We start from the raw sequence: 13,684 nt of genomic DNA on the forward strand, positions 1-13,684 counted from the left end.
GGCAATCAGCCTGCAGAAAAGCCCTGATGATTTTGACCACCACTTGCAAACTGACGGCTCTTGTGCTCACATTTCAGGATTACCAAAAAAAGCCCTTTTAAAGCCATTTTCTACTCTTCAAGAACCTAATCTCAGGCACCTCAATTATTCCTCTGCCTGCTGTGTCACTGCTTCAGCAATTTTGTGGAGGCACAGCATCCACAGCAATGGGTAAAGTATGTAAAAGGAAATTTTAAAAAGTATGAGATGTTTGCCTTTAGAATATCCTGGCACAAGCTGCTTTATGCAGGTTACTTGGCTTCTTTCACTGCCACAATGCAAATCTGTGACTGGAACAGTAGCCACATGATGTTTTATTTGATTTTCTGTGTGAGAAAGACAGTCCAAACGTGGAATGAAAGTGGTGGGAGAGCCAAGGGTACCATTGTCTGACAGCTGGTGTCCCAAATGCCCTGCTCAACTTCACTCTGTAGCAATGTGTAACCTCTGAAAGGAGGACTCCCACCACTAAACCCCTGTATAAAGAGAGGACATACTTATCAACATCCATGAGAATGGCTTTTCAGCAGAGAAATGGCCCAAGAGCAGAAATCCTGGTGATTCATATGATGTCCAGACAAACTTTGCTTTGGTTCTGTAAGCAATCCTGGAATTAACAAGCTTCTGCTACCTCATTAGGTTGGGAAAGCTCTGGGTGACCAGGAAAGTCTATCCCACTGTGAATCTCAGGCTGTAGAGAAGCTGACATAGAAAGCTCATATTTCTTCAGGAAGCTGAGAAAAATCTAGATGTTCTGGTAAAGTTCTTTTTATTTACAGTATTCTTCTTTTTGTACATACCTATAGCAACATCAAAAATTATTCACAAAGTTTAACTGAATGTAAAAATGTTCTCATCCAACAGTTTGTCCTCTCTATACCTGTGGAAAACGTCAACTGTTCTCATGCAGCAACAAGATTGTCTGAGCATTGGTTTTTAGTTTTTCTGGCAGAATTTTAGGAAACCACCTCAAAAATTGTACAGAGATACTTTTACTCACCTTTTTTCTGAACACCTGTAGGCACCAAAGTTCTATAGAAGCAAACTCACATTTGCTTTTAGAAATGCGAGTTAGGGAAGGATGAGAAGAGATACATAAGAACTCGAGCTCCTAAACACAGACAGGAGTGCAAATGGAGCAGGGAGATGCCCACTGGACAGTTTTGCATTTACAATACCTGCCTCAAAACTTTTTTCTCAGTTCAAGCAAAAATATATTTTATAAACAAGACTTTGCTTCTGAGGTACTGAGATTTAACAAGTTCTCACATATTTTTACTTTCCCTTTTGTTCAACCCCCAAAGTCCATCATGAAACATGTGCAGAAGGACATGAAAAACTGCCAGTCACTTACTGCAATGCCTGGGGGGAAAGTGTCAGGTGCTCACTTTTATTTGTCTTTGAGAGTGGAAGAAGTTACATGAAATGAAGATATTCTCCTTTGCAACCAAGTGATAACAGTATCTGATATACAGCACATTCAAATTCCAGGCCAAACTGTGGTCACATTTTCTGACACAAAGAGTTACCTTGGAAAAAGAGTAAGGCTGTCATCACAATTTGACCTTCTGATTAGAAATAAGAGATTTAGATAATTATCAAAATTGGTTAGCAAAGTTACAGAGTTCTCTTCTTGCTGCAGCCTTCCTGAAGCTCAGTGTAAGAGAAGAAGGATTTGGTTTTAAGACATTGGCTGCAAACTCTAGTGCCTGTTAGTGCTATGTAAATACAGTGTCTGGAGAGTCTGACAATGAACTATGGTCTAAACTGAAACCAGAAAGGAGACCTGGGCAGAGAGTCAGAGCCCTGAACTGCCTGAGGAGACTGGGAAACCACTGGGCTCTGCCATTCCAGCCTGACCTCACACAGTCCCCTTCACTTGCACTCGTGTTTCCCCCTGCCCTTGCAGGCACCATTTCAGGAACATCTGGACAGTCCAGGCTTCTGGATGCAGTCACACCCCACCAATTATCCAGCAATCTAAATCCATGCATGTGTGTATAGCTGCATATATACAGAAAATCTGGAGCAACATTACTGAGTATAACACGAGACAGAACCCCCGGTTTTTCCATCCCTTCCCCAACTTAATGCACCCAGCTGATCATTTGTGGAAATAATTTGGAAGTCACTTTAACTATTTGTGAAGATAAAGGATGCAAAACAAAAGCAATCCCTTAATCCTGCTTGCCAGCTCCTTCTAGTCTCTGGAAGGTGTAACTTCTGCAACAACACACTGTTTGCTCCACTGATATCAGTGATCAGCAAATCCTTCTGACCATGAATAAGCCAATCCTTCAGCAATTGGCTGAGCAAGTTCCTGGCTGGCAAAGCAAGTGCTTATTCCTGGCTGCTGATCTTGCAGCCATCTGCTCCTTTCCGAAAAGCATCAGTCATGCTAACCCTGAAGTACAAGCTTGTTTCCTAAAAATGTAAAGAAACCCAAACCCAATCCAGCTGGCCCGTTCCATGGATTTGAGCATGTCATGGATACCAGGTGACCTTGTATTGTGGCAAAGAACTCTTGGACCTTGTCAGTACAGAATGTGCTGCTTGGAATTTGGAGTCTATTGTCTCCCTCTATTTTTCTCTTTAAAAACAAAGTATAATGTAAGTTAAGCTGAAGTTCAGAAATGCATATATTTTACTTAAAAACATTCATCTCTTCAAAATTCAAAATAAACTTTATGGGATACAACAGTTTGGTTTTTTTTTTTTTAAATAACATTTCATTCAAACGGTATATAATTCATTGAAGTATTCGTACAGCAAACAATGGTTAACCCTTGAAAACCTGTAGAAAAAGATTTTCACACAAAAAAAAAGGAAAACCAAAAGTGAGGTCTCACACCCACACACTCAGCCCAGCACACACACGCACTCGAGCACCCACGCACCCACACAAGGCTGCAGCAAAAGCAGAGAATTGGAGGCCCAAAAGGAAAACAATGACTGATTGTTCTATCTGAGAGTCCAGGTAGCTCAGGAAAAAAAAAACCAAAAAACCAAAACAACCCCCCCACCCCGAGTCCTCTGAGTAAAGAAACTACCTCAAGAAAATTCTCAAGTGCACTGGAGACCTGATCATTCGAACTGTTTCTGCAAAGCAGCTCCCTGCACCTGAGAAAAATGCAGCCCAAGGTGACTTGTGCAAATATAAGGAGTCAGGAGTATCTCCTGCTATTCCTTAAGTAGACATGAGGGGTGTCCATAGATTCAATTAGTCTTTGATCATGCAAGGTACTGCTGGAGTGCTGTCTTCGCCCTGCAAGAAAGAACAGCCCATTAATTACAGGAACCTGGCTTCAGCAGCAGCTTCATGGGCAGGCTCAGAGTGGGCCAGCAGAGAGGGAGGAAGGATGGCTGAGGAAAAGGCTCCCTCACTTTGGAAGGATCTGGCCCATGGTGCAGATATGCTCTGTGGGGGTTGTAAGTGTTAAAGAATCCCCCGGCATCCAAGGATAACCTGATCCAGCCAAGGACACTGGATCCCAGGACAAACAGAGGCACTCCCAGCATGGTGGGGCTTGGGGTGTGTGTTATACACACCTTCCAAAATCCCACAAAACAGGCACTGAAGAGCAATTGCTTTCTGTAATACAGGTGTACCATGAAAAGCAGGTCTTTGAGCTGAGAAATCAAGGAGTGTCAACTCAGAATATACTACAGGCACATTGGTCCTGTCAGGAATCCTGTAGGAATACTGGCCCCACCAAAAACATACAGTGAGGTGAGAGGGAGGAAGGAGCCAGTCTAATAATGCAATTTATGTAATCTAATATTGCACAACATTTTTGTTAAAACAAAAACACCTCCCACCAGTCTGGGGTTACAATTCCATCATCACATGGGCTAATTCTGAGTTTCCTCCCACCTCAAGTGAGACACTTAGCTCTTCCTTTGTCCCCCACAGCTCCCAACCTGCTACCATGACCTTAACAGACTTTTCCAGGACCTGATGCAACTCATCAACACGGAAGATGATTGTTTATTTGTTTCTTCCCAGCTTCCTGCTGTGATCACAAGCCATAATAGCTCATGGCAGGGCTGGTGTGGCAGCAGTGGGATATCAAAATGTTCCTGATTACCATTTTCAGTGCTAATACTCTGGCATAGATTTTAAGATGAGAAGCCCTAACTTTACTACAAAGATGTCTAAGAACACTAGAACATAGTTTATAAAACCAAGAATACCAAATTTAATGCATTTTAAAAACAAATGCACAGTTTTGAGTTGTGTTGTCTGTGTATGAAATCTTTCAAAGATCAGATTTTCTCCTTTGTAGAATACATATGGGCTGTTGCTAACTGTAGGTGGGATAATTGCAAAAGGTTAACATAGAACCCCAGAAATTGGAACTGTTTTGGTTTTACACGTGTTTGGGAAGCAGCCAGATGATCTGTGTGGATACTAACACAGGTAACAGCACAGGTGTGTGCAAAGTTACTGTTGGCCTAATTAGTTTAAAAATAATTTAATTGAGATTAACAGCTGTGGTGATTCTGTACTATCTTCATACTCACTTGTCACACAGATTGGGATCTGAGGACTGACTCAGTTTATGTAGAATATCCACCACTCCCATGTCTCGGAGTTTGTCCTGGCGCTCCTGTGAACCTGCAACAACAACAACAATCCCAGGGCTGGGAGTGGCACCAGCCCCAGGCTCTGCAGGACAGCAGGGAGGGGTGGGAGCAGGAACCAGCTGAAGGAGGGGTAAGGAGCAATGTCCAGCTGCAGCACAGCCATGGAAACACTCCCTTCAAACTCCCCAGGGAGCTCCAGCTTCTTTTGCTGTGCTCTGTTTGCACATGTTTGGAGCCAAGAAGATCTTGAAGGCAAAAATCTTTATCCTAAGGTATCCTGACTTCAGCTGTTTTATTCTCATCTGCCTGATCTCACAAGATTTGGATGCAGAGAACATTCCCCTGGAGGTGTTTCTGAGCTTGACTTCTGCCCTCTCCTCCTCTCACCATATTCACCTGAGCAGCACCATCCTTCAGCCCCCTCCTGGTAACCTCCCACTCTGCCAGGCCATGACTTCTCACCAAATGCCTTATCCATTGCTCCCAGTTCCACACACAAGTCCTTTAACTGGTTTTGGCTCAAGCCACTCATTTGGCCCAACCATACTGTGGAAAATTTCTTTGTCAGAAATCCCCTTCTAATCCATTTATTCTCTCCAGTGAACTTGTTCCCTCCAAAAATGAGTTTCCACAGCCCCTTTATGATCTGGAAGCTCTTACAAGAATTCTCATTCACTCCAAAAGTTGAGAGACTTCAGAGAAATGCTACAGGTGAAAACCTCCCCTGTGTCTCTCCAGCTCCTGTTTATTGTCACTGTGTCCTTGTGCCTCCCCCAGAAAGCTCTCTGCAGCCTCCTCAGTGTCTCCTGACCACTCCCACATTCCATACTACACCTATAATAATGTTTCCCATTATACTTTGGACCCCACTGCACTGTGCACTGCAAATATTGATTACTATTCAACAAAAGCTTTTTGATCAGGATAGTAACTTGTCTGTGCATTAATAAGGAGGTTTTCTTACCTTCCTCTTCATTCCATATGAGATTAGATATACAGAACATGGCAGCAAGCTGTAGTTTAGCATTTGAATGACTCTAAATATAGAAAAACAGAACTCAAGCTTAGAAGAAAAAATTCAGAACTTCACAAGACTTTTATTTTGGCATTCATTATGTAATAAATAAGATAGCAAAGCTGGGATTAATTCTTATCTACAACTTCTCTCAAACATAGGGCCATAATATAAGGCACTTGAGTAGTGGTCAATCACTTCCTTCCAAATGTTTACTGACATCTTCAAACATGCCTTTTCCAAGTTCATTAAATGCTTTCTATGTAGATGACATCACTGTAATGTTCTTGTAGGAAATAACCCCTGGATTTTTCCTTTTAGTCAGTTCCTCTGTACACCTCTGCCATACAAAACTGCACTTACACCCCCCAATTCACAAAACAAAATCCTAAAGCACTTTCCTCTTTTCAGTCCTGCAAAATACCAACACAAATCCTTTAAGAGAAATCCCCCTTACCATGTAGTATTTGATTTTCTGCAGGATGTCATCATTGGTCATAATCAGTTCTTTTGCTGTTGTGCCATCTGCTATATTGGCAAGGATACACAATGTCTGAAAGAGAGAAAGAACTGGGAAGTTATTTGGCCCCAGATCACATCCCATGACAGCTTCTCTGAGAGCGCTGAACTCAGGACAAACAACTCCTTTAATTAGTTTTAATATCTTTAATCTGGAGTTTCCAGCTTGCTCACATCTAGGGCCAATGCCAAGGAGTCACCAGCTGTGGGGAGCAGCCCTGGCCAAAAACATTCATAACCATTTTAAAATGAAGAGCAGCACTCATTAATTCATTGCCAGGAAGAACATTTTAAGTCTCTTAGGGAAATCTGCAACATATAGGAAAGAAAAAATGCCCCAGAATATAGAGCAGTCTGTTCTGTAGCAGTGGCTGGGGGGAAAGGAAAAATAACAAAGCCCAACCATTTCCACCTCATTCTTAAGGCCAGGGACAGGAGAGACAGAGGCTTTTCTGCTGATCTGGCAGAGGAGTCATTTGTTTTCAACAAGTCTAATCACAGCTGTCACCTGCAGAGGTAACCCCAGCTACTTCTGCAGCTGGTTATTTCTTTCAAATTAGAGAAGCCATCCCACAGGATGCCCTTGAAGCACCCTGGCCCACATTGGCACTACCTGCACAGAGCTTTGAGTGGCACAGCCCCTTCCCTGCCTCTCAGGGTCACCAGCAGATGCTCCACAGGCTCTTTCCCTAAGAGCTCTGGAAGAACTTGACCATCTTTTCTGGACATGCTGGGAGGACACTGGAGAAGGATCAGCACTTGTATGTGCTTGTGTCTAAGCTGCACTGCACTGTGTCAGCAGCTGCAGAGACTAATTACTTCCAAGCTGTTAATGACATCCTGATGAGGTGGGCAATGACAGAGACAATCACTGTCCTGCAAGCAGGGGTTCTGCTGTGCAGACAGGTAGTACTGGATCTTGAAATAAGAGCCAGCTGCACCATAGGGACCAAGGAAATGCTCAGTGGATATAGGCTCCAAACTCCACAACCCATATACAGCCCCAGCCCTTTCCCAGAGCACTTCTCAGATATGCTGGTTCTCCTGTGAAATAATTTGGGTAGGTGTGGCAAGGTGAATAACCTACAGCAATAAAGGCCATTCCTGTCACCACAGCTCTAGCAGGAAGACTTGTCTAGAAAGACACATGGGGTTAATTCTCAGCTATTTCAGACCCATGGTGTCACTAAACCTGCTAGCAAGAGTCTTTGGGGTTTTTTTTTTTTTTTGCTAATTCTGCACTTAAATTGCCAAAGGAGGCCTGTTGGCCTTCAGCCTATTCTTCCCTGACCAGGGATTTAGACCAGCTTTACTCCTACACTCATTTCCCATGCTGTTGGCTGCCCATATCCAACCTAGGCCAAAGCAATCCTCTGGCATCTCCCACAGCTCCTTGCTGCCCCCATCCTTCCCCACCACACACCCCATATGAGGAAGGAACACTGTTCTCCCACTACCTGTCTTGTCTGGCACAAGAGTTATCCAGCCAAATCCTGGATCCTATCCTCTAACTGCTGCTTTACACCCCCACAGCAGCTGTCCTTGTACATGGGCTCCAGGATGCCATTCCCTGCTGGCCATCTCCTCTTTCCCTCTACCTTTTCTCTTGCAGATTGCTTTTTTTTAAGTTTTAATTTGTCAGGCCAGGTCCCTCCCCACTTTCTCCTGGGCTGCACCAGGATGCTCTTTTCCCTGCTAGTACTTCTCTTCCATTCCTACTGATCCCTTCTAGCCATGCAATGGCCCCAGTTTAATTCTTCTGCTCTCACATCCCTCCTCTTTGCCAACCCTACATTTGCAAAACCAATCTGAATTCAGTTCAAACAATTTTGTAACAATACATTAGAAAGAAAAACATTCTTGTAGGTACTCAAGTTATTTATCTGACAGATCTCAGTAAAATATTCACAGCACATTATAATCTCAAACAAAAATCACATGTTGTGAACAGTAAGCATTCTTTGCTCTTATATTTTATTCTGCCAAGACAACACAAAACATAAAATGTACCTGCTCTTTGACTTCTATATTGTGCTCCCCTTCCAGAATGAGGGTCACTGCTTGCATGATTTGCTTCCCATGAGTGCTCATTATGTGGTCTATGTGCTGCCAAAGCAAGGATGAAATACATTTAGTGTAACTCCCCAGATAAGGAAGGGACATTCCTGCTTGAATCACTCCAACTGAGGAGTAGCAACACTGCACACAGAGCACTGCTCTCAAACCAAGAATTAATCACAGCAGAAACACTTCAGAACATTCTTCTTCACGTGGAGCCTGCTTTTGTCTGAGAGAGCATCATATGGGCCATGGTGGTGCTTTCCCTGTCACCTGGAAAGGTGACACTGCTGTCCCAGCTGCCAGGCTGAGGACTGAACCCTGCTGACCCAGGCTCTAAATGTGTGATGCTGTGGTTGGAAACAACCACTTCTCTTCTGATAACCAGGGGTAATATCAGAGAGGAGTGAGACAACTGATGTTTCTTCTCTGGTATTTGTTACTCTTGCATGGACACTGTGCCCAGGTCCAACAGTCACATTTCCAAAGCCTTAAAGAGGGTAGAGAAATAAGCCAGATGCATTGGTTATTGTCTGGAAAACTGCCCTAAGTTCACAGGGTCACAGCTCAAAGGTCACTTCATGACAGACTACGAACACCTACACTAGAATAAGAGAAAAGATTAAACAAGAGCTACTGGATTAACTGATACCAAACCCCAGGAGTGGCAAAAACAGGCACCAGAAATGACCAGCACACAGTACACTACAATTCTTTAAGACCTCAGGGATTCTTGTAGAACTTATTAAATTTGCTAATAATGGGATTTCATTGGAAAGCTGCTGAATAAGTTATTCTGGAGTGAGTTTTGGGAAGAGGATGAAAATGGCTGGTTCTGGCTCTAAAACCTGCCACAGGAAGAAGTGAAGCTGGCACATAGCTCCAGATGGAGAACACCTTAAGTGACAGTGAGAATTGTCAGGGTGAATTCAATGAATGACAGGCTATTAAGTATTTTTTCACATTAAGACAGAGCTAATTTTCTATCAAGGTTATTGAGACTCAATGAGTAAAAATATCAGAAGATTTTTTTACAGTGACCTTTTTCTGGTAGAAACACAGTATGTGGTAAGTGCACAGAGAGGCTTCATGGGTTTTTTTCCCCTCAAAAATGTTGGCTTGCCAAATTCCTGCTGCATGTTTTCCCTCTGCTCTTCACAGGGCATTACCCCTTTCTTATCCTCCATGAATATCTCTTTCTCCCTGTCAAAAACAACTCCTGGACTTAGATTTTCCAACGACTTCATTTCAGGGTGTAAAATGAACATCTGCATTTTGTGAGTGCACAGTCCCACACCAAATTCACAAAGCCAGTACTACCTATGTAGATGGATAAGAAAAGATGCATTTCAAGTGCCAAGGAAGAAGAAAGACAGGTATCTTTGAGATCTGGACCTTCCCATACACTGACTCAATGGTGCAACCCTCAGTGTTGTTCTGGACAAGTTTCACAGAGAAACTGCTGTGAAAATAATGTTGCTAAGAGCTAAATGCAATGGAATTGAACATTACATGAAAATGTCTAGCTCTGATAATAATTACAGCACTTCCATGGATGCAGAGGATTCCTTCAAATACTTTCTCACACTGATTTGCACATTTGCTTACAGATATTCAAATAAATCCAAGTGGTGTTAAAACAGGGAAATGTCCTGCACAGAAGCACTGGATTGGCTACTTGTTTGATCAGCTTTCAGAAGGTCTGTTTGCAGCTCTACTTACTGGGCGAGTGGAGAGAAGATTCCTGAGCAGTCCCAAGGTTTTCATCAGAACATTTACATCAGAATCAGAAAGCAACTGAAACAACTGCTCTGTGCTCAGACCTCGCAGGATGTCTGACTTGATCTTCTGTTCTGCTTGAAATGCCATGTTCTGAAACAGACACACCTTTTAATGGATTTTTTTTTTACCTGAAAACCGGGCTTTCACTCTTTTAATAGACTATTCCCTACAAGAATATATCTTTCCTAAATTAGTCTTGCAAAAAGGCTGTAATTTATGAGCAACTCTACACAGTGAATTCAATTTTCATATTGTCTTACACCTGACCTGGTTATTACCTGCTTTTATTTTCCCCATGGCATGCTACTGACACAACTGCTTCCCTGAATGATCTTGGCAACAAAATTAGTACCAGAACTGAAGAATTTATTTTACTTTATGGACGAATGGGTGAAGTGCTCCTACCACCAGGCAGATACTGTTTTTCTTTTGCAGTTTGGTGGAACAACAAGCCAGATTTCAATTATGTCATTGTTAATAACAACTGACAAGTTCTACAAGGTATGTTCCCAAACTTTTTAAGGCACACAGTCACAAGTGGTATTTCATTGGGTGTCCTACTCACCATTAAAGCCCAAATGCCATTCACTCGCAAGGCAAGATTTTCACTCTGGGTTAAACTACATAGAAGTTCTATGGCTCCTGATTCTAAAATAGGCTGAAAGAAGGAGGGAAAAGCAGATCTTTACAACACTACTTAGACTAACTGCACATATGAAAATACTAAAAATCCTTATATCTTATTCTTGAGCTTATAACATGTCCAGTGCACTCACATGAACTGGCCATGCCATACCCCATATCCATGGCCATTTAACAGTAGATTTTATGAAAAAAGTCAGGTCAAGGCAGCTGATTTCTCCTTTTTCTGTGTTTGTAGAGGCACGGATGCACACACATTTATATGTGTATATACATCACCTCACACTGCTGCTCACACCCCATGAACACTTGACCTGCAGTCTGCTAAAAAAGCCTCATGGCTGCCTCATGGCCAGTTATTATTTCAGTTAATTTGCTGTCTCACAGATATGATTGAAACCACCAAGACCAACTGATAATTTGGTAATCCACAGAGCGCTGCAGGATCCCACATACAGCACAATCTTGCAAATATTTTCTGTAATTAAGAAGTATTTTAGACTTGGGGAATTGTTGCACTGCTGTGGGGTGTTGATTTGTGTGTATGATCTCTATGAAATACAGACTCTGCAGAACCAGATATCCTGTACTGTTCATCAGAGAACAATAAAAACACAAGACTCAGCTAAGCCAGCATTTTCAGCATTACAGTAGCAGTAATTCTCTAAGACAATGGATCACATTGCAAATTATCAGTGTGGTTTCTTCTTGTTTATGATCTTTTTAGATAACAATGTTTTACAAGTAAAAAGGAAATGACAAAACTTCATGCCTGCTTCTTTTCTTTAGAGACCAAATTAACTGTCACAGCACTGTAAGCAGATGATTTTTTTGTTCCCAAGCCATTAGTGACACAGCTCTGTAACATCACAGCTCCATAATGTGTCACAAGCAATGGCTGCCAATTAACATGCCTTTATGCTAATTGAACCATTGTGAAATCTCACTTCAGTCCATCCCCCTCCCTGCTGCTGGCTAAGTACTCACCTCCTTGCTTGGAGAGAATTCCAGAAGAAGATTGCATAGCGTGGAAGATGCTACTACAAGAATCTCGTTTGGAGCATTCTGTAAAACCTGCAGGCACAGAGGGGAGAGAGAGGAATTATTAGCAGGATAATGAAGAGATCATTGAAATGGAATACCTGGAGTTATGCTGTAGCTGGATATTCCAGACTTCTGGAGGTGCTTCCATGCTAGCAGTGCAGACCCAGACTGATACACATCACAGGACAAGCTGGAGCAATGCACTATTTCACAGAAGTCAGATTTGAGAGCTTTCAGTCCAATTTAGTAGAAATCAGTGGGGACAAGCCCTGCTCTGCAAAGGACACATATGCAGAGGAAGCTCCAGGAGGAGCCTCTTCAACCCCTCTATACCTCATGCTAAGCACAACACAGCACATTTCCTAAGGAGCATCCTGTCAGAGGAGCACAGCCTGAGACAAGTTACAGTCCCTTATCTCTGCCTGGATCTCCAGCAGCACCAATACACCAATTCCTGAACCAAAGATGCTCCTCCCTTGCTCCCTACTGCCAACAACACCTTCTGTGCTCCAGCCATTTCACTTCTGAACAGACAAGTCAAGCTGACTTCAGGAGATTCCTATGGCTGTCAATACTGGCCAAGCCTTCAGGTGTGCTAGCAGACTTGGTCTGTTCTGCATCTCCAAGGTCTAAAAGATGTTGAAACTGAGAAACTGGTTTATTTATCTGTATTTGTGACAGTGACATTACAGGACGAGAGATGACATGTATCTTACACACTTGAATCTCACTGTATCTTGTGGAAAATTGCTCTATAGGACAATGTGTCTTTTCAAAGGTCTTTCTGAGCTCTTTGGTTTCAGCTATAGAATCTGCAATGAGATGTAAGAAGTAGAGAACCACAGGAGAAAACACATATCTAAATTCTCTTGCAGGCCTCACAGACCAAGTTCGAACTGTGCCATCTAGCCTGAACCTGACATTAAAGGACATGTAGTTCTTGTAGTGTCCTGTGTGAGCATTGAGAATAATTTAGCTTCACTCATTGATGACAAAAAAAACCCCAAAAACAATAATGAAAAAAAGGAAACAAAAAGCCAACCAAAACCAAGCACGCTTGCTGCTGTTGCCTTTTGTTGACTTATGACTCTCTTAGGAGAAGGCCCCAGGATTTTGATTTCTAGGTAATTTGTATCATGATTCTACAGCAAGGCATGCCAAGTAAACAGTCACTCTGTGCTCCCTGAATGGACCAGAACACTCTAAGCACTGAGACTTGACTGCTCCTCACTTACCTTCATTAAAGGCTTCCATACAGCATGATCCTGAAAACTTGTCCTGAGCTGCTGGACAGAACGGGACAAACTGTGCAAACATCTGGAATGGAAGAGAAATCCTCCCTGTGAGACCTGCACACCCCCATGGGCACTGCTGTACACACCCTGCTGCTCCACAAGGATTACTGAGCTGGGGGGGCAGGCAGGGAGAAACCTGGGACCAGCCAAGAGAAAACCCTGCAGCAGCCCAGGATAACTGCCCCTCTCCCCCAGGAGGGGTCTCAAGAGCAGAACTGAGTTCAGAGCAGCTCTCAGGCAGTGACAGGAGTTCTCCCAGGTGCAGCAGAGGTTCTGCAGGGACGAGGACAGGCTCACCTGACTGCAGCCAAGCGCACCTTGATGCTGGACTCGGACAGGCCGTTAACGATACGGTCCATCATGTTCTCAGTCTCAATGATCTGCACCAAAGAACTCAGGTCAGTGCACAGCTCACAGCATTCATGGCTTGCTGGGGTTCTGGCTGCAGCATCTTCAATGTTACATATAAAAACTGCAGCCAAAACCAGCACGCCACACTCTCTTGCTAGATTAAATGGATAGTTTTGTGTATCTACAATTAGGAAATAAAAAAATCTATATTCTATGCTCCACTATGGCTTTTAATCAAGCAACAAGAGGGTGATTTTTATATAAAAGTATCCATCTCTCTATCTATATATATACACATACCTGAATTACCCTTGATGTCATATTAAAACAAAAGTGAGCATGTGTGAGTGCA

At 42.9% G+C, this 13,684-nt stretch overlaps 1 protein-coding gene across 4 annotated transcripts in view; it reads right to left on the bottom strand.

Annotated features, from left to right (window-relative positions):
- Nucleotides 1–2,660: 2,660 nt before the first annotated feature.
- Nucleotides 2,661–13,684, bottom strand: part of ARMC8 (armadillo repeat containing 8) — a 61,163-nt gene continuing 50,139 nt past the window's right edge. For all 4 annotated transcript variants that reach the window (XM_059855151.1, XM_059855150.1, XM_059855149.1 and 1 more), the window contains 10 exons: nt 13,279–13,361; nt 12,922–13,003; nt 11,630–11,716; nt 10,566–10,658; nt 9,941–10,090; nt 8,171–8,266; nt 6,099–6,194; nt 5,591–5,663; nt 4,564–4,657; nt 2,661–3,304 (listed from right to left, as the gene is read on the bottom strand). In XM_059855151.1, the coding sequence (XP_059711134.1) occupies nt 3,271–3,304; nt 4,564–4,657; nt 5,591–5,663; nt 6,099–6,194; nt 8,171–8,266; nt 9,941–10,090; nt 10,566–10,658; nt 11,630–11,716; nt 12,922–13,003; nt 13,279–13,361 (888 nt within the window). In that variant the 3' untranslated portion in view covers nt 2,661–3,270. The remainder of the gene's footprint in view (nt 3,305–4,563; nt 4,658–5,590; nt 5,664–6,098; nt 6,195–8,170; nt 8,267–9,940; nt 10,091–10,565; nt 10,659–11,629; nt 11,717–12,921; nt 13,004–13,278; nt 13,362–13,684) is intronic.

Source organism: Haemorhous mexicanus, chromosome 10 (genome assembly GCF_027477595.1).
Source record: "Haemorhous mexicanus isolate bHaeMex1 chromosome 10, bHaeMex1.pri, whole genome shotgun sequence".
Lineage (NCBI taxonomy): Eukaryota > Metazoa > Chordata > Aves > Passeriformes > Fringillidae > Haemorhous > Haemorhous mexicanus.